This window comes from Schistocerca piceifrons, chromosome 5 (assembly GCF_021461385.2).
Source record: "Schistocerca piceifrons isolate TAMUIC-IGC-003096 chromosome 5, iqSchPice1.1, whole genome shotgun sequence".
Lineage (NCBI taxonomy): Eukaryota > Metazoa > Arthropoda > Insecta > Orthoptera > Acrididae > Schistocerca > Schistocerca piceifrons.
In genome coordinates, this window is record NC_060142.1 from 131,535,110 (window position 1) to 131,553,443 (window position 18,334).

Sequence of the window (18,334 nt, forward strand, 5' to 3'; positions counted from 1 at the left end):
AAACAAAAGTGTGGGAAACTTTAAATCACGCGCTAAGAAAACGAAATGATGACTCGATACACTTGCACCATTCCAAGTGCGTTGGCAACGAATCAAGATCGTGATACCAAAAGTCCCTCTATAAGTTTCGTCCTCGTGGCCAACACAGCGAAACATGCAAATGGCTCTGAGCACTATGGGACTTAACTTCTTTGGTCATCAGTCCCATAGACTTCGAACTACTTAAACCTAACTAACCTAAGGACATCACACACATCCATGCCCGAAGCAGGATTCGAACCTGCGACCGCAGCGGTCGCGCGGTTCCAGATTGTAGCGCCCAGAACCGCTTGGCCACTCCGGCCGGCGTGAAACATGCAATCACGTCTAAGTGTGGCAGTCGACTGTGCGGCTGGTCCCGGCGGAGGTTCGAGTCCTCCCTCGGGCGTGGGTGTGAGTGTTTGTCCTTAGGATAATTTAGGTTGAGTAGTGTGTAAGCTTAGGGACTGATGATCTTAGCAGTTAAGTCCCATAAGATTTCACACACATTTGAACATTTTTTTTTTGTGGCAGTCGAGCACGGCGCCTCTCCACAAGCCTATTAAAGCCACCACACCGTCTCCCTCCTCCGTCCGCCACTTGGAACCACTTGTCACGTCACATCTCACCCTGCCAAAAGTATTAGTATGCCAATAGCTCGGGTATTTCTAACGCCTGTAATCGTCGGCCGTCCAGCATCACACTCCGGTTTTCTCGGTGTTTGTTCGGAGTTTCTGGACAATATGACTTCACAACTTCCTGGCAGATTGAATCTGGATGCTTGAGTGGCACCCGAACCTGGAACGTCACCTCCAAGAGTGCCGGTCCAGCAAGCTGCGCAGGAGAGAGTCTTTCAAGTTTCGAAAGTAGGAGAGCACTGCCGGAAGTGAAACCCTGAGGGCGGGTCCTGAGTCACGTCTGGATAGCTCATTCAGAAAGAGCAATATCTGCAAAATTCAAGCTTCTGGGTTCGAGCCCTGGTGTGACACACAGCTATAATCTGCGAAGACGTTTCGAAATAGCGCGCGGTTCGCAAGAAAGTGGAAGATTATTTCTGGAGTGGTATGTACATTTCGTTTACATTGCTAAAACTAAAAGGGTGTAGTGATACGACTATAATGTCCCTCACGTTGCAAGGCTGCCCTAATTTCAACTAACCTGCGCTTCCCACTGTACTAACCACCTACAACCAATGAGAGGTAGCATTTTTTGGGACATTTTCTCGTGGTGGACGGCAATTGATCTCCTCAGACAGCGAGGTGACTGCCCTCTGGCGAGGCAGTTTCGTTCATTGCTGCCTGCAGCAATAGTTTTTAAGGCTTGGTAACATGAAAGGCGTTTCTCCACTCTCTGCCGCCACGCGGAAACAAATATCAACTCCACGCTACCCTTTCGTCGCCCGCTCCCTCTCTCTCTCTCTCTCTCTCTCTCTCTCTCTCTCCCTCCCTCCCTCCCTCCCTCCCTCCCTCTCCAGCCGGTCGCTGTGGCCGAGCGGTTCTAGACGCTTACATACAGAAACGCGCTGCTGCTGCGGTCGCAGGTTCGAATCCTGCCTCGGGTATGGATGTGTGTAATGTCCTTAGGTTAATTAGGCTTAAGTAGTTCTAAACTGCGCGGGATTAGCCGAGCGGTCTCAGGCGCTGCACTCATGGAATGTGCGGCTGGTCCCGGCGGACGTTCGAGTCCTCCCTCGGGCATAGATGCATGTGTTTGCCTTAGGATAATTTAGGTTAAGTAGTGTGTACGCTTAGGGACTGATGACCTTAGCAGTTAAGTCCCATAAGATTTCACACACTTTTGAACATTTTGAGTAGTTCTAAATCTAGGGCACTGATGACCTCAGATGTTAAGTCACATAGTGCTTAGAGCCATTTGAACCATTTTTGATATCTCACTCCGCTTAGAGGTGCCTTCTGGCGTGACACACACACACACACACACACACACACACACACACACACACACACACATCTCAAAAGTGATACCAATGTGAGATCATTGGTGCTGATGTGTGCTGATCTCATGGACACAATAGCAAGGGAGATTATAGTTGTTGTTTAATACAACGAGCAAATCATTAATTACAATTTGTTCCTTTTCTCGCAGGATACAAAGTAATATTTCAGTCATTTCGGAGTACTTCCGCGGGATGGTGAGAGAGACAGTGAAGTACAGGGAGGAGAACAACATAACGAGAAACGACTTCATGCAGCTGATGATCCAGCTCAAGAACGAGGGAAGCGTCGACAGCCGCAAGGACGGAGAACACAAGGAGACAGAGGCAGATGCCTGGAGTAAGTAACGTCCTCAGGTTCTTCGTTTATTTAACATCACTTTGCTTTACGTACCACTATGTAAACAAAAATAGGGGCATCTGGTTGACGTAGGAGCTCTACTTCACATTCACCTGCGAAATTTGCCCAGTGTTTACATTCACTCTCATACAGCGCGTTTCTCGATTCTGCTTTCGTAACTACTCATTGCAAAGCACATGCGAAAAGAAGACAAAAATACTACATCAGAACAGGCCTCCAAAGGCCCATCCGTACCGACCGACCGCCATGTCATCCTCAAGGGATAGGTGACATTGGATGCGGATATGAAGGGACATGTGGTCAGCGCACCGTTCCCCTGCTCATTGTAAGTTTTCGTGACGCGAGCCGCTATTTCTCAGTCAAGCAACTCCTCAATTTGCCTCACAAGGGCTGACTGCAGCCCGCTTGCCAACAACGCTCGGTAGACATGAACTGCAAGCACAGCCAGACAAAGCTTAACTGCGGTGATCTGAGGAGAAGCGGTGTTACCACTGCGGCAAGGCCTTTCGCTTAAGAGATATATAAACGCAAATTTTCATACCACAAAAAGGAATCATGTGTGCCTGTCTCCTATGCAGAACGAGGTGCGACGTTACAAGAGAAAACAGCCCCTTGGATAACTTTCCGCAATGCTCCGTCTTCGTAGCCTCCCACAACCTGGTCACATGAATGCACATGAGGTGGTTTGTAGGGAGGGGGGAGGGGGGGAGGGGAAGGCCGGACTTCAGGGTTGTTGTTGTGGTCTTCAGTCCTGAGACTGGTTTGATGCAACTCTCCATGCTACTCTATCCTGTGCAAGCTTCTTCATCCCCCAGTACTTACTGCAACCTACATCCTGAATCTGCTTAGTGTATTCCTCTCTTGGTCTCCCTCTACGATTTTTACGCTCCATGCCGCCCTCCAATACTAAATTGGTGATCCCTTGATGCCTCAGAACATTTCCTACCAACCGATCCCTTCTTCTAGTCAAGTTGTGCCACAAATTTCTCTTCTCCCCAATTCTATTCAATACCTCCTCATTAGTTATGTGATCTACCCATCTAATCTTCAGCATTCTTCTGTAGCACCACATTTCGAAAGCTTCTACTCTCTTCTTGTCTAAACTATTTATCGTCCATGTTTCACTTCCATACATGGCTACGCTCCATACAAATACTTTCAGAAACGCCTTCCTGACACTTAAATCTATACTCGATGTCAACAAATTTCTCTTCTTCAGAAACGCTTTCCTTGCCATCGCTAGTCTACGTTTTATATCCTCTCTGCTTCGACCATCATCAGTTATTTTGCTCCCCAAATAGCAAAATTCCTTTACTACTTTAGGTGTCCCATTTCCTAACCTAATTTCCTCAGCATCACCCGACTTAATTCGACTACATTCCATTATCCTCGTTTTGCTTTTGTTTATTTTCACCTTATAGCCTCCTTTCAAGACACCGTCCATTCCGTTTAACTGCTCTTCCAAGTCCTTTGCTGTCTCTAACAGAATTACAATGTCATCGGCTAACCTCAAAGTTTTTATTTCTTCTCCATGGATTTTAATACAACAATATATTTGTATTACCATTCATAATAAACTAGCCATCCTTATCTATCCCGTGAGATTTTTTTTATTATGAATGGTAATACAAAGTATTGTCTCCTTGTACAACAATATACCCACCCACCCACCTCCCCAGGAGTCGGAACTCCTGCAACCTTCAGAGCAAATGTTTAATGTAATGGTGCTTTTGTTTCCTTTACTGCTTGCTCAATATACAGATTGAATAGCATCTGGGAGATGCTACAACCCTGTCTCACTCCCTTCCCAACCACTGTTTCCCGCTCATGTCCCTCGATTCTTATAACTGCCATCTGGTTTCTATACAAATTGTAAAAATTTTTAATATTTTGGAAGACGAGTGAAGACTTGTAATTTGCCATAAAACAGTTCTAGTTACGAACCTGTTAAAAACCTACTACCGTCTTTTAAATCATTTTAGTGAAAGTAAAACAGGTGACTACGCGTTTCCCCGAGAGATAGGGAGAGGGCGGGGTTGGGGCCCCGGGTATGGGTGCCCTTCTCTAGTCAGGACATTTCGGTACTGCGCTCGAGTGGTCGTTTGCCTATTTTGAACATAATCTGTTAGCAGCACACCATGAGAATCCCAAAACACTGTCAGCACAACGTTAGTGAGTTTCTGCTGTGGTAAATCCCCATGTTTCCACTGCTTGCTTCACTACTTTGTATTGGGGCTATAGCGATACACGTAGCACTAGTCCATGCAGATTAGGTGGCCTAACACAGCTGATACATTTTCGTACGCGAAAAAATCGGGTGGAAGGAACGGAAAGGAAATGGGGTGAGAAAGAGATAGGCGAGCTTTGCATCCTGCACACTTAGAGAGCACAGTTCCCTGGGTCTCCACACTACTAACGTTGCCTCCTTTACATCTGGCGAGTGCTCTGTCAGTTCACACTTTTCTGTTTTTACTGGAATTTATTTTATTCAATTTGGTAAAGTCTGTTTTCTGCGATTTTGAAAATCTTTGCTTTGAATCTAACTATTTGTTTCATTCAAGCTCAGCTTACAACTGGCAATTAGAGGTTATCTTCTTAAGAGGATTGTTAACTTGCTAGTCCGACAAAATCTTCGCTGTACTCCTCGCCCCCCCCCCCCCCCCATGGTGAATACTCCCGGAGTGAAATGTATCACCAATAATCTCTATGACCTTAATCTAAATGTTTCTGATGTGAACGCAAACATCTGTGATACAATAATTGACTACTGCAATTTTTTTTGTATTGTATGTTTAGTGATCCAGCTTTAGCAAACAGTAAAGGTTGTTCATCTGCTACTGCGCAGGACAAATGCAGCGGCGAGACTTGGAAATTACTGCCGCACTGGAGCTCGAACCTGGACGCTCTGCTTTTCTCCAACGGTTGCCGTAACTGCTTCGGCCATCCGGACACACTTTCCGTCAGACCCAAATTCCCAGTTTCCCGCTCGGCACACACCAATGACCCTCGTCCATTAACTCCCTACCCGCAGATTTCTGATTCCCGTAGGAGTTAGGACATCGTTTGTGCATCCACAATGAAACTTTGTGATCAAACAGCAAACTGTCCGACAAAACATAGTTCATGTCTGCAAAGCTATATTTCTGCTGCTACTTCGGTTCAGTGTAATTTTTTTTTATGTGTGATCAGTCACGGAACCGAACCGACAGCGATCTTTGCACGTTCAAAATGTCGTACATGAAGATGAAAACTGAACCGGGACTAATTTTCAGTGTTACCACTATCGACACTACGGCGATACGCCGGCCTTCGAACACGGGAGCCTATATTTGCCTCGCATTTCACGGTTCTTGGTAGAGAGACGATCAACCGTTTCGTTCGTCGTCATTCAGACTTCTTTGACCACAGTGGAAGCGACTGTGCCATCCATTCACCGTGTCATATGACGAACCGTTGCTTCCGCACACTACCACGAACTAGCATGGATTGTTGCGGCGGTCTTCCCATCTAACTGCAGAAAACGCATTACGGCACGATGTTCCACTACATCAATGTGCTGCATCGATCTGTTACGGCTCCTCAAGCGGCAGTCTTCGGTGCCGTGGCGGAACATTTCATTGTGTCCCATGATTGCAGACATCTACCTGTAAGAAAACAAAAAGAAAAGTAATTATGTAATTTTATGTTTTCGAGGTGATAATTAAAACTTAATGATAACTCCTCGCAAGTACAGTCATATCAGCGGGCAGCGCGACCAGTTATACAAATGTTATCTGTCACAAAGGTCTGTTTGATATATTAACACTTCGGATACACAGGCAATACGAACGTTGCACTAACAAATCTTTTTCGTGTGGCTAAGCCAGTCTGCTACTGAGTGTTTCTCTAACAAGATGAAATTTTGCTACCAGGAGCTCCCTGCCACATTACGAGATTAGTGTACAACATACTTGGTAATTGTGGAAATAGGAATGTGTCACTTAGCTTGGCATTATGTCACCGAGATACGTTACATCCCTCACTGTAAATGAAACAGAACTCGCAATCGTACATGGGACATACATCGTCAATGTGCAAACTGCGTGTCCATCGTAAACCAGCGACCTGTGCGAAACTTTCGCACTTTTAAATAAGGACAGTATTTGGAACACGTGTACTTGTTGGGATAAGGGTAGTTGCAGGAATGTCGCCTTTCTCTCCGAGCAGGTGTTTGAGCTGCACCCACCCTTTTGAAGCGACGCCTCTCACAGCTTCTGCTGTTCTTTTCCTTGGCATCGTAAGCTTGTCATTTATTGTTAATGACACTAATATTTACACAGCTCTGTTGTTGACAAGGTTAATAATTCATGAGCAAAAACAAACACAAAATAAAAGAAGCAAAGAAATTTAATTTACTGCTCGTGGAAGTATTTGACTGTCATCAGTTCTTATAATTTCTATCGACCGTAAGCTTTAAAAGAAGTTTAATGGGAGATAAGAACATAAAATACAAAAAGTAAACAAATGCGAATGTATGAGATAGAGTATGATGTTCGCTCCTTACCATGCATATTATCAAGGCCACAATAACCTCTAACTGTTTTTGAGATTTTAATTTCACTTAGCACTTTTTGTAAGCACAACATGCCATAGTAACAACAGCTAAATCACAATCTAGGCGACAATGACTAAATGTGTTTGTCGTTTCGAAAAGTATATTCGGTTAGAATAACTTATACGACGGGCAGAGTAATGGACTACCGCAGTGGTCACGGTTATTACCTATGGCTACGCTGTATACAAATTATCCAATTAATAAGTACTTTAAAAAAAAATAAAAAGGTATTTGTCATAAGGTAATATGAGAAAAGGAGTCTCTTATTCGTGATTAATACGTTAGCTTCGTAAAATATAGGCATGAAGCCTATGATAGCTATAAATCTCTTCCATTACATAATTTTTCACAAATAATACGTTTTAGCGCTAAATCGATTTGCAATGTCAGAAGCCGGTAGAAAAAAACGTTCTAGCTACACCTCACTCATCCCAGTACGATTGGCATGTGTTGAGAAGAAGCGATGTTGCCTTGAGAAATAATACATAAAATTTTTCAGTTTATTGTTAGAGAAATATGTTACGTCTTTGAGAGCCAATATGGCAGAGGCAACTGTTGTTAACTTTTTTATCCTTCCCCACCCGAGTCCAGGTTAGCTGTGTTCGACCTGTAACGAATATGTCGACAAGGTATCAGGCCCTTATCTTATTTCTTTCTTGCAACTTTATGAGGTCAATAATATCTGAATATGAGGTACATCATCTTTTGTGTATGTGTGTGTGTGTGTGTGTGCGTGTGTGAACGTTCAAGTGTTCGAATATTACCCGGAAAAGAAAGTAACACCAGAAAACACGAATACTTGTAACAGCGGTGTTCACTGTTATAGCAAATAGACAGCTTTCACAGCTTTCCTCTGTTAAGTTCCGCAGTTGTTGAGAAATGTATTACAGTACACGACTAGTGTTTGTATAGCTCTGACGTCACAGTTTACCGCGTGTGACGACAAACAGCCAATGACGGATTCCTCTACAGAGTCGTAGAAGCGAACTGCGGCAGCAGTTGATCCGAAACCCAGTAGGCAAAAAGCATTGACAGCTAAGGAACAAATACAGAAGAAAATTAATCAACAGCGTAAAGTTGTGATTCTTGTACAGCGATCTAGCCCTTTTTTTAAAAAGTATAAGTCATTATTAGATAACAATTCTTGCATTCGTCGATCTTCTATGATAGAATGCACTCCACTTCTTTTCACAGCGGGAAAAGATAGTACATATTCCCATTTTTATTTCTGTGTCCTGACAACTCCATCTATTACTTTCCGCTTTAATTGCAGTCAATTTTAAAGGCACAAGGCTTCTTCTTCAGGCACATAATTAGGGAATCGACGCATAGCACAGCCGTTAAGTAAACCATGTGGACATGAGGTAGCTCAGTCAACCATTAACAGGTATGATGATTTCGATTCCTGGATTATGTGCCCAAACGTCAAGTCTTGCGGATTCTAATTCGATTACGATTAAAGTGGAGAAAATTAAATGTAGATATACTGGACATGGAACTATAAAACGTAAGAAACAGTATTTACTTTCCGGCCTGAACAGCTTCTACGAACAGACCAAGAATACTACGAAGGTAATCCCAAAGTAAGGTCTCCTATTTTTTTATAAGTACAGAACTCTGTTTTTGTGGCAATTGGTCACAATGTTATGAAGAGTGCTTCACGCGCTGTGTGTAAACATGCGTACGCCGCGCTGAGGCGCTCAGTCTTGGCTTGGCAGCCGTTGAGAATGGAGCTCCCATTGGATGTTACCGCCAAGTGCGAATTGCGCTCAGTTATTCGTTTTTTGAACGCAAAGGTCACTTCGCCGATTGAAATCCATCGCCAATTGACAGAAGTGTATGGTGAGTCGTGCATGGGTGTGAAAAATGTTCGTGAGTGGTGTAGAAAGTTTGCAGTTGGTCGGACCGAAATTCACGACGAACAAAGGAGCGGGAGACCGTCAATTTCTGAGGAGACAGTGTTGAAGGTTGAGCAAAGCATGCGTGAAGATCGGCAGATCACCCTGGATGATCTCTGCACGTTGGCTCCTGAGGTTTCACGAAGCACCGCTCACAGAATTTTAACGGCAACATTGAACTACCGGAAGGTGTGCACAAGATGTGTGCCACGCATGATGACTGAGAACCACATGCGGCAACGAGTTGATGCTTCCCGCGCATTTCTTCACTGCCTTGCAGCCGAACACGACAACTTTCTGGACTCAGTTGTCACGGGTGACGAAACCTGGGCATACCACTTTACACCTGAGACCAAGCAACAATCACGCCAGTGGCGACAACCTTCTTCGCCAAAGCCGCGGACATTCAAACAAACACGGTCTGCCGGTAAAGTCATGACAGCCGTTTTTTGGGATCGGAAAGGGGTATTGTTGGTCGACTTTATGCCCACTGGGACCACAATGAACGCTGACAGGTACTGTGAGACTCCGAAAAAACTCAAACGGGCAATTCAGAACCGGAGAAGAGGAATGTTGAGCAAGAACGTACACATTCTCCATGACAACGCTCGCCCACACATCGCTCGGCAAACCGTTGCTCTCCTGCAACAGTTTCAGTGGAACATAATCACCCACCCACTCTATAGGCCTGACTTGGCATCCAGTGATTATCACCTCTTCCCTAAGTTAAAAGAACATTTGGCTGGAAAGCGATTCAGCTCCGACAACGAGGTGAAAGAAGAAGTTCATAGCTTGCTGAACAGCATGGCGGCGAGCTGGTATGACTCGGGAATACAAAAACTGCCACAGCGTCTACAAAAATGCATCGATAGGAATGGTGATTATGTCGAAAAATAGCTAAGTGTTTATGCTGTAAACTGATGTAAACCATTTTAAAAAGAAACAGGATCATGTACTTATAAAAAATAGGAGACCTTACTTTTGGGATTACCCTCGTACGTTCATACTTTGGTTCTGCAAACTTTATAAATAGGGAGATAAATGTAAAAATTGCCGATCTCTTTCAGAGTTATCGATCGACGAAGTCGCAGCCCAGGCGTTCGTGTTTTTCGCCGCGGGTTTCGAGACCTCGTCTACCGCCATGAGCTTCGCCCTCCACGAGCTGGCTCACCACCCAGACATCCAAGCGCGTCTGCAGGACGAGATTGATTCAGTCCTCAAGCAGCACGAGGGACAAGTCACCTATGATTCTATAAGCAGTATGCCCTATCTCGACAAAGTAGTCGCAGGTATGTATGAGTGTGTAATATGTTCTCTCAAAACTTCGTCACAAGTTAAATAAGCTGCACAGTTGCGAATAACGCGGTTTTTTTTTATCGAGAAGTTATGAAATCAACGCTCTAATTGCTAATTACTTTTTAGGTTGTTCCGCAGAATTTCGCGACAACAGTCGAATGTCGGTAGCTTCCTACCACAATATTAGAACACAGCGTTTTCTGATTAACTTTGTGTGTTTCCTGTCGTAAATAATGATAATTTCATTCACATCCCAACCTTTAAGAGCGGCGGGGGGGGGGGGGGGGGGGGGGGGGGGGGAAGGGAGAGGGAGCGGGGGCTGTCAGCTGCCATGTTCCTGTTCTTTAGCCAAATCATGTTAAAACGTACAGACATGTAATTTATTGCCAATAAAATGTTAAAATAAGAGGATTAAAACACAATAAAACGGTTTCCTTTGGCTAAAACGCATTCGTCTACTGTTTCGCGTGAATTTGGAAAATTTGTGGTAAGGTCTTATAAGACCAAACAGCTGAGGTCATCGGTCCCTAAGCTTACACACTACTTAATCTAATTTAAATTAATTTACACTAAGGACAACACACACACCCATGCCCGAGGGAGGACTTGAACCTCCGACGGGGGCAGCCACGCGAACCGTGACAAGGCGCCTGAGACCGCTCAGCTACCACACGCAGCTCGTGTGAATTACTTTTGTTTTAAAGTGAGTTGCGTGAGCGATGGATTGATCTAGATACAATATGATGTTCGTGATAGAAGAATATGGATATCACAAATGCTTGGGGGATCCAAAAAATCCATAGCGCTTATGATTGATCGAAAATTGCCGAAGCACTCAAATGTCGAAATAGGGACACGAGAAAGATGATATGTATGAGCTAACTGCTTCCATCAGGAGGGAACAGATTGAATAAGCACAAGCTTTGTATTTCTTTTTATTAAAAAGAAACAAAACAGTAGAATTCATTGAAAGTAAACAAGTACGAATATAAATCTATTATGCTGATTAAAAATAAAAGAATACGAAACACTGGTGATTCTCGTTGCTTCCGTTCACGGTAGCTGTAATTATATGGCTAATCTATAACTGTTATTTTAGAGGCTACTGATGTCATAAATGAGTAAATAAAAATCGTTTTCCTGCGATCACGCTGTCTGCCCTCTAATGAACTATATTACAAATTTTATCCAGTAGGCTAAGTGACACGTTGCATCTATATTTTACATTTTATTACTCATACTTTATTGAGTGTTTTTGCCTTATACGTACACTGATGGAAAAAAAATCGGGCGACATAAATTTCTACATCTGAAAGATGATCTCTATTCAAATTTCGCAGCAGTCGCGTAAGAGTGGCGCTATTACCACTGCTATTAGGATGCAAATCACGTTTGTTTTAGATACATGCTCTAATGGTCGGGCGCGTTAGTTATCTTTGAGAGTGAACGTGGTGAGTTAATTTTAGTCAAGAAAGCCGTTAAGGCATTATAAACACGTCACTGAGCTTGAACGAGGTCGTGTAATAGGGCTACGAGAATATGGATTTTCCTTATGCTGTATTACAGAAAGACTTGGCAGAATCTAGTAACTGTATTTGTTAACTGGCAGCGATGATCACGAGCATGTACAGTCACAAGAAGACCGGGCAGTGAACAGTCACGTGACACTATCTATATCGTTGGGTGACAGCTACACGTTATCATAACAAATAAAACGATTTCTAAGATACTTAAAACTACTCACCACAGTGAAAAATCAAATTTTGTTCTCGTTCCAAACAGAAGAACGTTATCAATTAAGTATGTGCAATGTACCGGGTGATCAAAAAGTCAGTATAAATTTGAAAACTTAAGAAATCACGGAATAATATAGATAGAGAGATAAAAATTGACACACATGCTTGGAATAACATGGGGTTTTATTAGAACAAAAAAAAAAACCACCCCATTTTGCTAGACGCGTGAAAGATCTCTTGCGCGCTTCGTTTGCTGATGATCGTGTGCTCAGCCGCCAATTTCGTCATGCTTCCCCTCCCAGGTCCCCAGACCTCAGTCCGTGCGATTATTGGCTTTGGGGTTACCTGAAGTCGCAAGTGTATCGTGATCGACCGACATCTCTATCCGACGCCAATGCCTCACCATAACTCCGGACATGCTTCACAGTGCTGTTCACAACATTATTCCTCGACTAAAGCTATTGTTGAGGAATGATGGTGGAAATATTGAGCATTTCCTGTAAAGAACATCATCTTTGCTTTGTCTTACTTTGTTATACTAATTATTGCTATTCCGATCAGATGAAGCGCCATCTGTCGGACAATTTTTGAACGTTTGTAATTTTTTTTTTTGGTTCTAATAAAAACCCATGTCATTCCAAGCATGTGTGTCAATTTGTACCCCTCTATCTACATTATTCCGTGATTTATTCAGTTTTCAAATTTATATTGACTTTTTGATCACCTGGTACAAACTAAGCAGAGTTAATGTGTCTTGCTGATTAATAGTGCCACCTGTTTGAGAGCTAGAACACCAGTGGGTGTAATTTAATATCCGCTGGTTCAAACTGAATCGAGTGGGAGTGGCTCTTTGGGCAGTCTTGTCGAACAGTACACTGACTCGGATTACCGACGATTCCTGGTGCAATAGTACCTGAACAACAGCTCACTCCTGTATCACTTACCCAGAAGAAGTAAACGGCCTTTTCCTTTTGAAACGGTGGACAGTTCCAGTTTCAAAATGCTGTAGAAAGGGAAACATTGCTCAGAATGATCTCAAATTTGAAGAGCATATTATTGACACAGGGGAAATGTCATAGAGAAAAACGAATTAATGGAAGTTTTACCAACATATGGCGCTGTAAGCGTCTTATCGTAAATGGGGTCGGCTACAAATGTCAGATTAATTGCAATGCGACAGACATGGTTTGAGTTACGCATTACACCATTCGCACTGTTCAGTGTACATCACTGCACAAGTTTGGCAGTCAACAGTTGCGACACTGTATGATAGGTAAGTCCGTCCATCACAGCAACATCGTACCACACTGGATGGGGAAAATCGGTTTTGAGTCTCCTCAAGCAAAAACTCTTATAAAAAGCAAAATGACATCGGTTTTTAATTGTCCTGGGATCAAAAAGTACATGAAAAACAAAATGACGACGGTTTCTAACCGTCGTCAGACTGGTGCAAGATATGTTCAGTATGCTGTCCACCGTTCTCTGCATTATGAAATCAAGAAACAGCATGTCCCACAACAGATCTGTGTGTCTCTGGGGTCACGTTCAGAATGCCTTGCACAAAGCGTGCCCCCATTTCAGCTATCTTCGTAACTGGAGTACTGTACACAACATCTTTCATATAACCCCAGAGCCAGAAGTCACATAGACTAAGATCAGGTGACGTGGACAGCCAGGCTCTAGGAAAATGGCAGCTGATAATTTTAGCAATTTCGAAATGTCTCTTCAACAGCCGCTTCACTGACCATGCAATGTGCGGAGGAGGATAATCTTGCATAAAAATGATCCTGTCCACACACCTGGAATTGTCCTCAAGTCTTCGAAGGAAAGACTCCAAAGATAAATTCACAGGATCCAGATACTGATGGCTCCACTATGAAAGTAATGATATATCTGAGTGTCAATATAAGAATTGCATAGGGGCCTGAAGATGCCATTATTGAGATGCCACAACTGGCTGTCTAAATAAAATAACTTCTCAAAGCATACGGCTGTTTTCCTTGGTAAATAATCTAATTAATGTCTGGTATATTAAAATTTGTGATATCAAACCTAGTTCTTCGCATGAAGAACCTCCAGAGCCCTCCTAATTTCCAGCCGTGTTCTTGTCAGCTCAGAATTCTAGCTTCAGCCTTGCCCATTTTAGCTTCTGCTGGACTATCCCGCTTCTGTCTGCTGTGATCTTGAAACCGCTTGCAGCACGTAATGAGAGGTTCTGTTTTATTGCTAAGGATAGCACAGGGGCACCATAAAGGGTCGTTTGGCCACAAGGAACGGGGTATTCTTCCAGTATGACTGGGCCTCTGCAGTTCCAATAATCAGGTGACACATCATCTACACCTAACACTGCACGGTTGACGGATCGGCTTAAACGATCACGATTCTGCGCCACGAGGGGATTTTCAAATTTTTATATGTGGAAATGGCAGAAAGTCGAAGATTACAGAAAAAAATAAAAGAAAAAAGGTTCCTGACGTGGTCAGTATAAGGACGATATCCAGTGATGGTAACCGAAGAAAACTACACAAGCCAAGATCGCTAAAAAAGCATTTTATTTGATGACCGGTTTCCACAGAGGTATTCTTTCACCACTGGATCTGCTAGAGAGCTAGGGGATGGACAACAGTTGATGGGGTGGCGTACGCGACATAAATGAACATTGTATTTCCAAAGTTAAAATACGTAAGGTTGCCATTATACTTTTAACGGTGATCTGCTTATAATATAGTCTGCATAGCGCTGTTTTTATAAAATAAAAAATGTAATGTCTAGCCCTTATGATGAAAAATTTGAAACGTATTTATGGAGAACATCACGAAGAGTACACAAGAATGGACATCCTGCCTGCAGAATCTCTTTCGAAATTTTTATCTACATTTAGCATATTACGAGCCTAATTCTTGTTCCCTAACGTATGTCATACATACTTTATCCTACGAAATTATCAAAGGTGCATAAATTAATTATACGTAAATATTCCTATATTTCTCTGACTTGGACCGTGTAATAATGTAAATAAAATGGTCCTTAGTAATATGGTTCAAATGGCTCTGAGCACTATCGGACTTCACTTCTAAGGTCATCAGTCCCCTCGAACTCAGAACTACTTAAACCTAACTAACGTATGGACATCACACACATCCATGCTCGAGGCAGGATTCGAACCTGCGACCGTAGCGGTCACGCGGTTCCAGATGTAGCGCCTTCAGCCGCTCGGCCGGGGTGGCTTAATAATATATTACCGAATTTATGGAATTATGTATCTATGTTTTATGCTATATGCAAGACGATAATCCAGTCAAGCGGTACAGTGCCACCTCGCGGATGCACATGGAGGTCGTTGTGTTTACACCATTTCTGTCAGTTGCTAGCTCGAAGTGACCATGACCACTTGCAATCGACGCTGTTTAGTTATGTCTATGTTTCGACGTAATACCTTTACATTTGACATGCCTATCTGTAGTGATCCTCATGTTTGTGGGGTGTACATACGCAACGTGAAGAAACTTGTAACACTGATGGACACGTAAAAATTCGGAAGCATAATGTATGTTATATTTCCACAGACTACGCAACACGCCAGTTTATCAAGTGATAAAATCATGTTTGTAAAACATTTTCCTATCAACTGTGGTTCATCGTCTTGCAGATCCGATGATAACACTACAGCTTTGTCGAAACCGGTCACAAGAAATTTTAAAAATGCTTTTTTAGAGAACTTGGCTTCTGATGTTTTCTTCGGCTACCATAAGAGGCTAATGGATCGTTCAGATATTGAACAGTGATGTCAGTGTAAAGCAGCCCTAAGACGAATTCAGGTACACGTGGTGTTGTCAAGGGACTTAGAAGGTACAGAGGGCAGCAGAGTCAATAGTAGAATCTGAGTACGCAGTACGGGGTCGCTGTTGCGCTTGCACGAAATAAGTATACAGGCGCTACATTGAGGAAGGACGGCCATCTGTATGTATGGGCTTTTTAAGTTCAGGGTGTTGAGCACTTGCCCCCGAGGCGTATTTCGGAAATAACGAGGCTCCCATTACAGTTCAGTGACTCTTTCGTCGCCATTTCGAGTTGAAATGCAATAGTTCAGGACTACTGTATACTGCGCAAAGAAGGGAAGTCCAAGGCGATGAAGAACACAGTGGACCACAGTGCATGAGGACGAAGCGCCTCCCGCACTCATCCGAAATCCTCACCATTCTGCTGCCAGACACGGTTTGGTGCTAATAATGTCACATAATTCCCAGGAACTCATCATCCGTGACAACTTGCACTTCCGCCCGTACAAATTGCATTTCATATAGAAACTAAACAAACAATACAAAGTTGTCCGACGAACGTTCGCCTTGCGCCCCCTGGCACTTCCAGCAGCCGACCCGTAGATGCGACACAATGTACCGGTATTCCATGAGGCCATTTTCATGTATACGGTGGTGTAAATAAACAGAATTACAGTTAGTGGACGCCACATAACAAAGCTAATCCTCGTCTGCTACATGATAAACCAGTGCACTGCGAACATGCAGTAAGGGTTACTAGCAATCGCTTTGTCCAAATGTTAAATGACTTCCTCCGTCCAAGACTGGACAACGACATATGGTTCCATTAGGATGCGGCAACAGTTCCTACGTCCCACCAGTCCATGAATATCTTGTGGAGTAATTTTCTTGGTCGACATTTTGAAACATTCATTGGCCAGCAGCTGACGCAATCTGACTGCACCTGACTTCTTTTTCTGGAGTACTTGAAGAGTCAAATGTACGCTACTACTCGTACCATGGCAGAACTCAAGAATAGTGTACTTACGGCTGTGGAGGAGATCCCACCAAATATGCTGAACTCTGTGACGGAAACTTTCGTTCGCCGCCTCGAGGAATGCACGGAATGGAATGGCGACCATCTATATTGCGGTATGTTCAAAACCAAGTATAGGGTATACAAAGTGAAGAAACAATGCCGCACTTGGCGGTTGGCATGCGATACATCATCCTTGTTCAAGACAAAGCTGTATCTAGCAAAAACTCGTCCCACCAAAAGGTTCAATTGAAAGACGATTTAAAAAACGAGGCTCTGGCAATGCTGTAATTGCGTGCAGCCTGACCATGAACAGGAACATGAACTCTGCACTGTGGCGGAGATGTGCTATTAGCTCAGTGAGACGAGGCAATGGACACGCAGATTCGCCGATGTTCGAGTCGCGTTCGCGCAAAACAGTTTCAGTTAATGCAAAAAACTGTATGCAGTGTACATCTCCACGACACCGTATCTTGTGTACTTCTTTCCGTTACTGTTACCTGTACTGAAACATTAAGACATAACGTGAATCTCGTACAGACGTGAACGACCACTCTGTTTCGTCCATGACACAAATAAATCCAATAAAAAGTAATAATAGATACAGTAACATGATCTGTATCCAATGAGGTACAAAAAACACGACAGCTAAGCTGCGCTAGATTGCACATTATTCCACCCACAATAATTCCATTCTGTACATTTGACTTAACAGACTTATCTTCACAGCACGTACAAGGAGTATTCAGTTTAGAGAAGTTGTTCAAACTGACTACGCTGCATTTATGAACACTTCACCACTCACTGGATCATACTTTGGTGGATCCTATGCAACACATCTGAATACACCATTGCTGAAGCAGCATGCACGCTAGCTATTAGGTCGTATATATCCATGAGTGGAGTACCACAAACTTGTTCTTTTAAGTGTTTCCACAAATAAAAATGTAGTGGTTTATGGGCCGGAGAATATGGGCTCCAGAATATTGGGCCTCCCGACCAATCCATTCCCCTGGGAACAATTCATCTAAATAGTTACGCACATCCATTCCAATGTGTGGTGGTGCACCATCATGCTGACACCATAGCTGTCGCCGAACACAAAGTGGAACGTTTTATAATGCGTCAGGCAAAGTATTGCAAAGAAGCGTACGATACAGAGGTGCATTAAATTTGTCTGGTAATAGGTAATGGCCCAAAAGGACTCCTCCCGCGATTTCCAACTCACAGGTTTACGCTAAAAGAATCCTGAAAGTCACGTTCATGGGTGACGCATGGCTTGTGTTCGACACATAATGGCTGTTGTGGAGGTTTAAAATACCTTCACGAGTGAAGCTAGATTCGTCAGTCCATATCACGATATTTATTAAATGTTCGTTATCTTCCACTTAGTGTAAAAGTATTTCACAAAACTGTACTCGTCGAATGCGTTCTTCGGCCCGCTGGTGTTGTGTTAATGTATAATGATACGGTTGTAGTTTTTCATAGTGCAACACTTCAACAACCAGTTTTTGAGATATCTGGAACTTCCTTGCAATGTCAGGGATACTTTGCCGAAGTGACTGGTGAACGGTTTCAAAAATCGCGTCCTCTGTTTCTGTCCTTGGACGACCTCTGCCGATTATTTGTGGGCGCGGATTACCAGTTTCCCGAAGGCAATGCTACAGGAGACGAAAAGCAGTC

At 43.4% G+C, this 18,334-nt stretch overlaps 1 protein-coding gene across 1 annotated transcript in view; it reads left to right on the forward strand.

Annotated features, from left to right (window-relative positions):
- The window catches only part of LOC124798344 (cytochrome P450 6k1-like), a 61,616-nt gene that overhangs the window by 31,130 nt on the left and 12,152 nt on the right, over positions 1-18,334 (forward strand). Inside the window, exons 5-6 of the mRNA XM_047261702.1 lie at positions 2,125-2,312; positions 9,893-10,114. Of these exons, the coding sequence (XP_047117658.1) occupies positions 2,125-2,312; positions 9,893-10,114 (410 nt within the window). The remainder of the gene's footprint in view (positions 1-2,124; positions 2,313-9,892; positions 10,115-18,334) is intronic.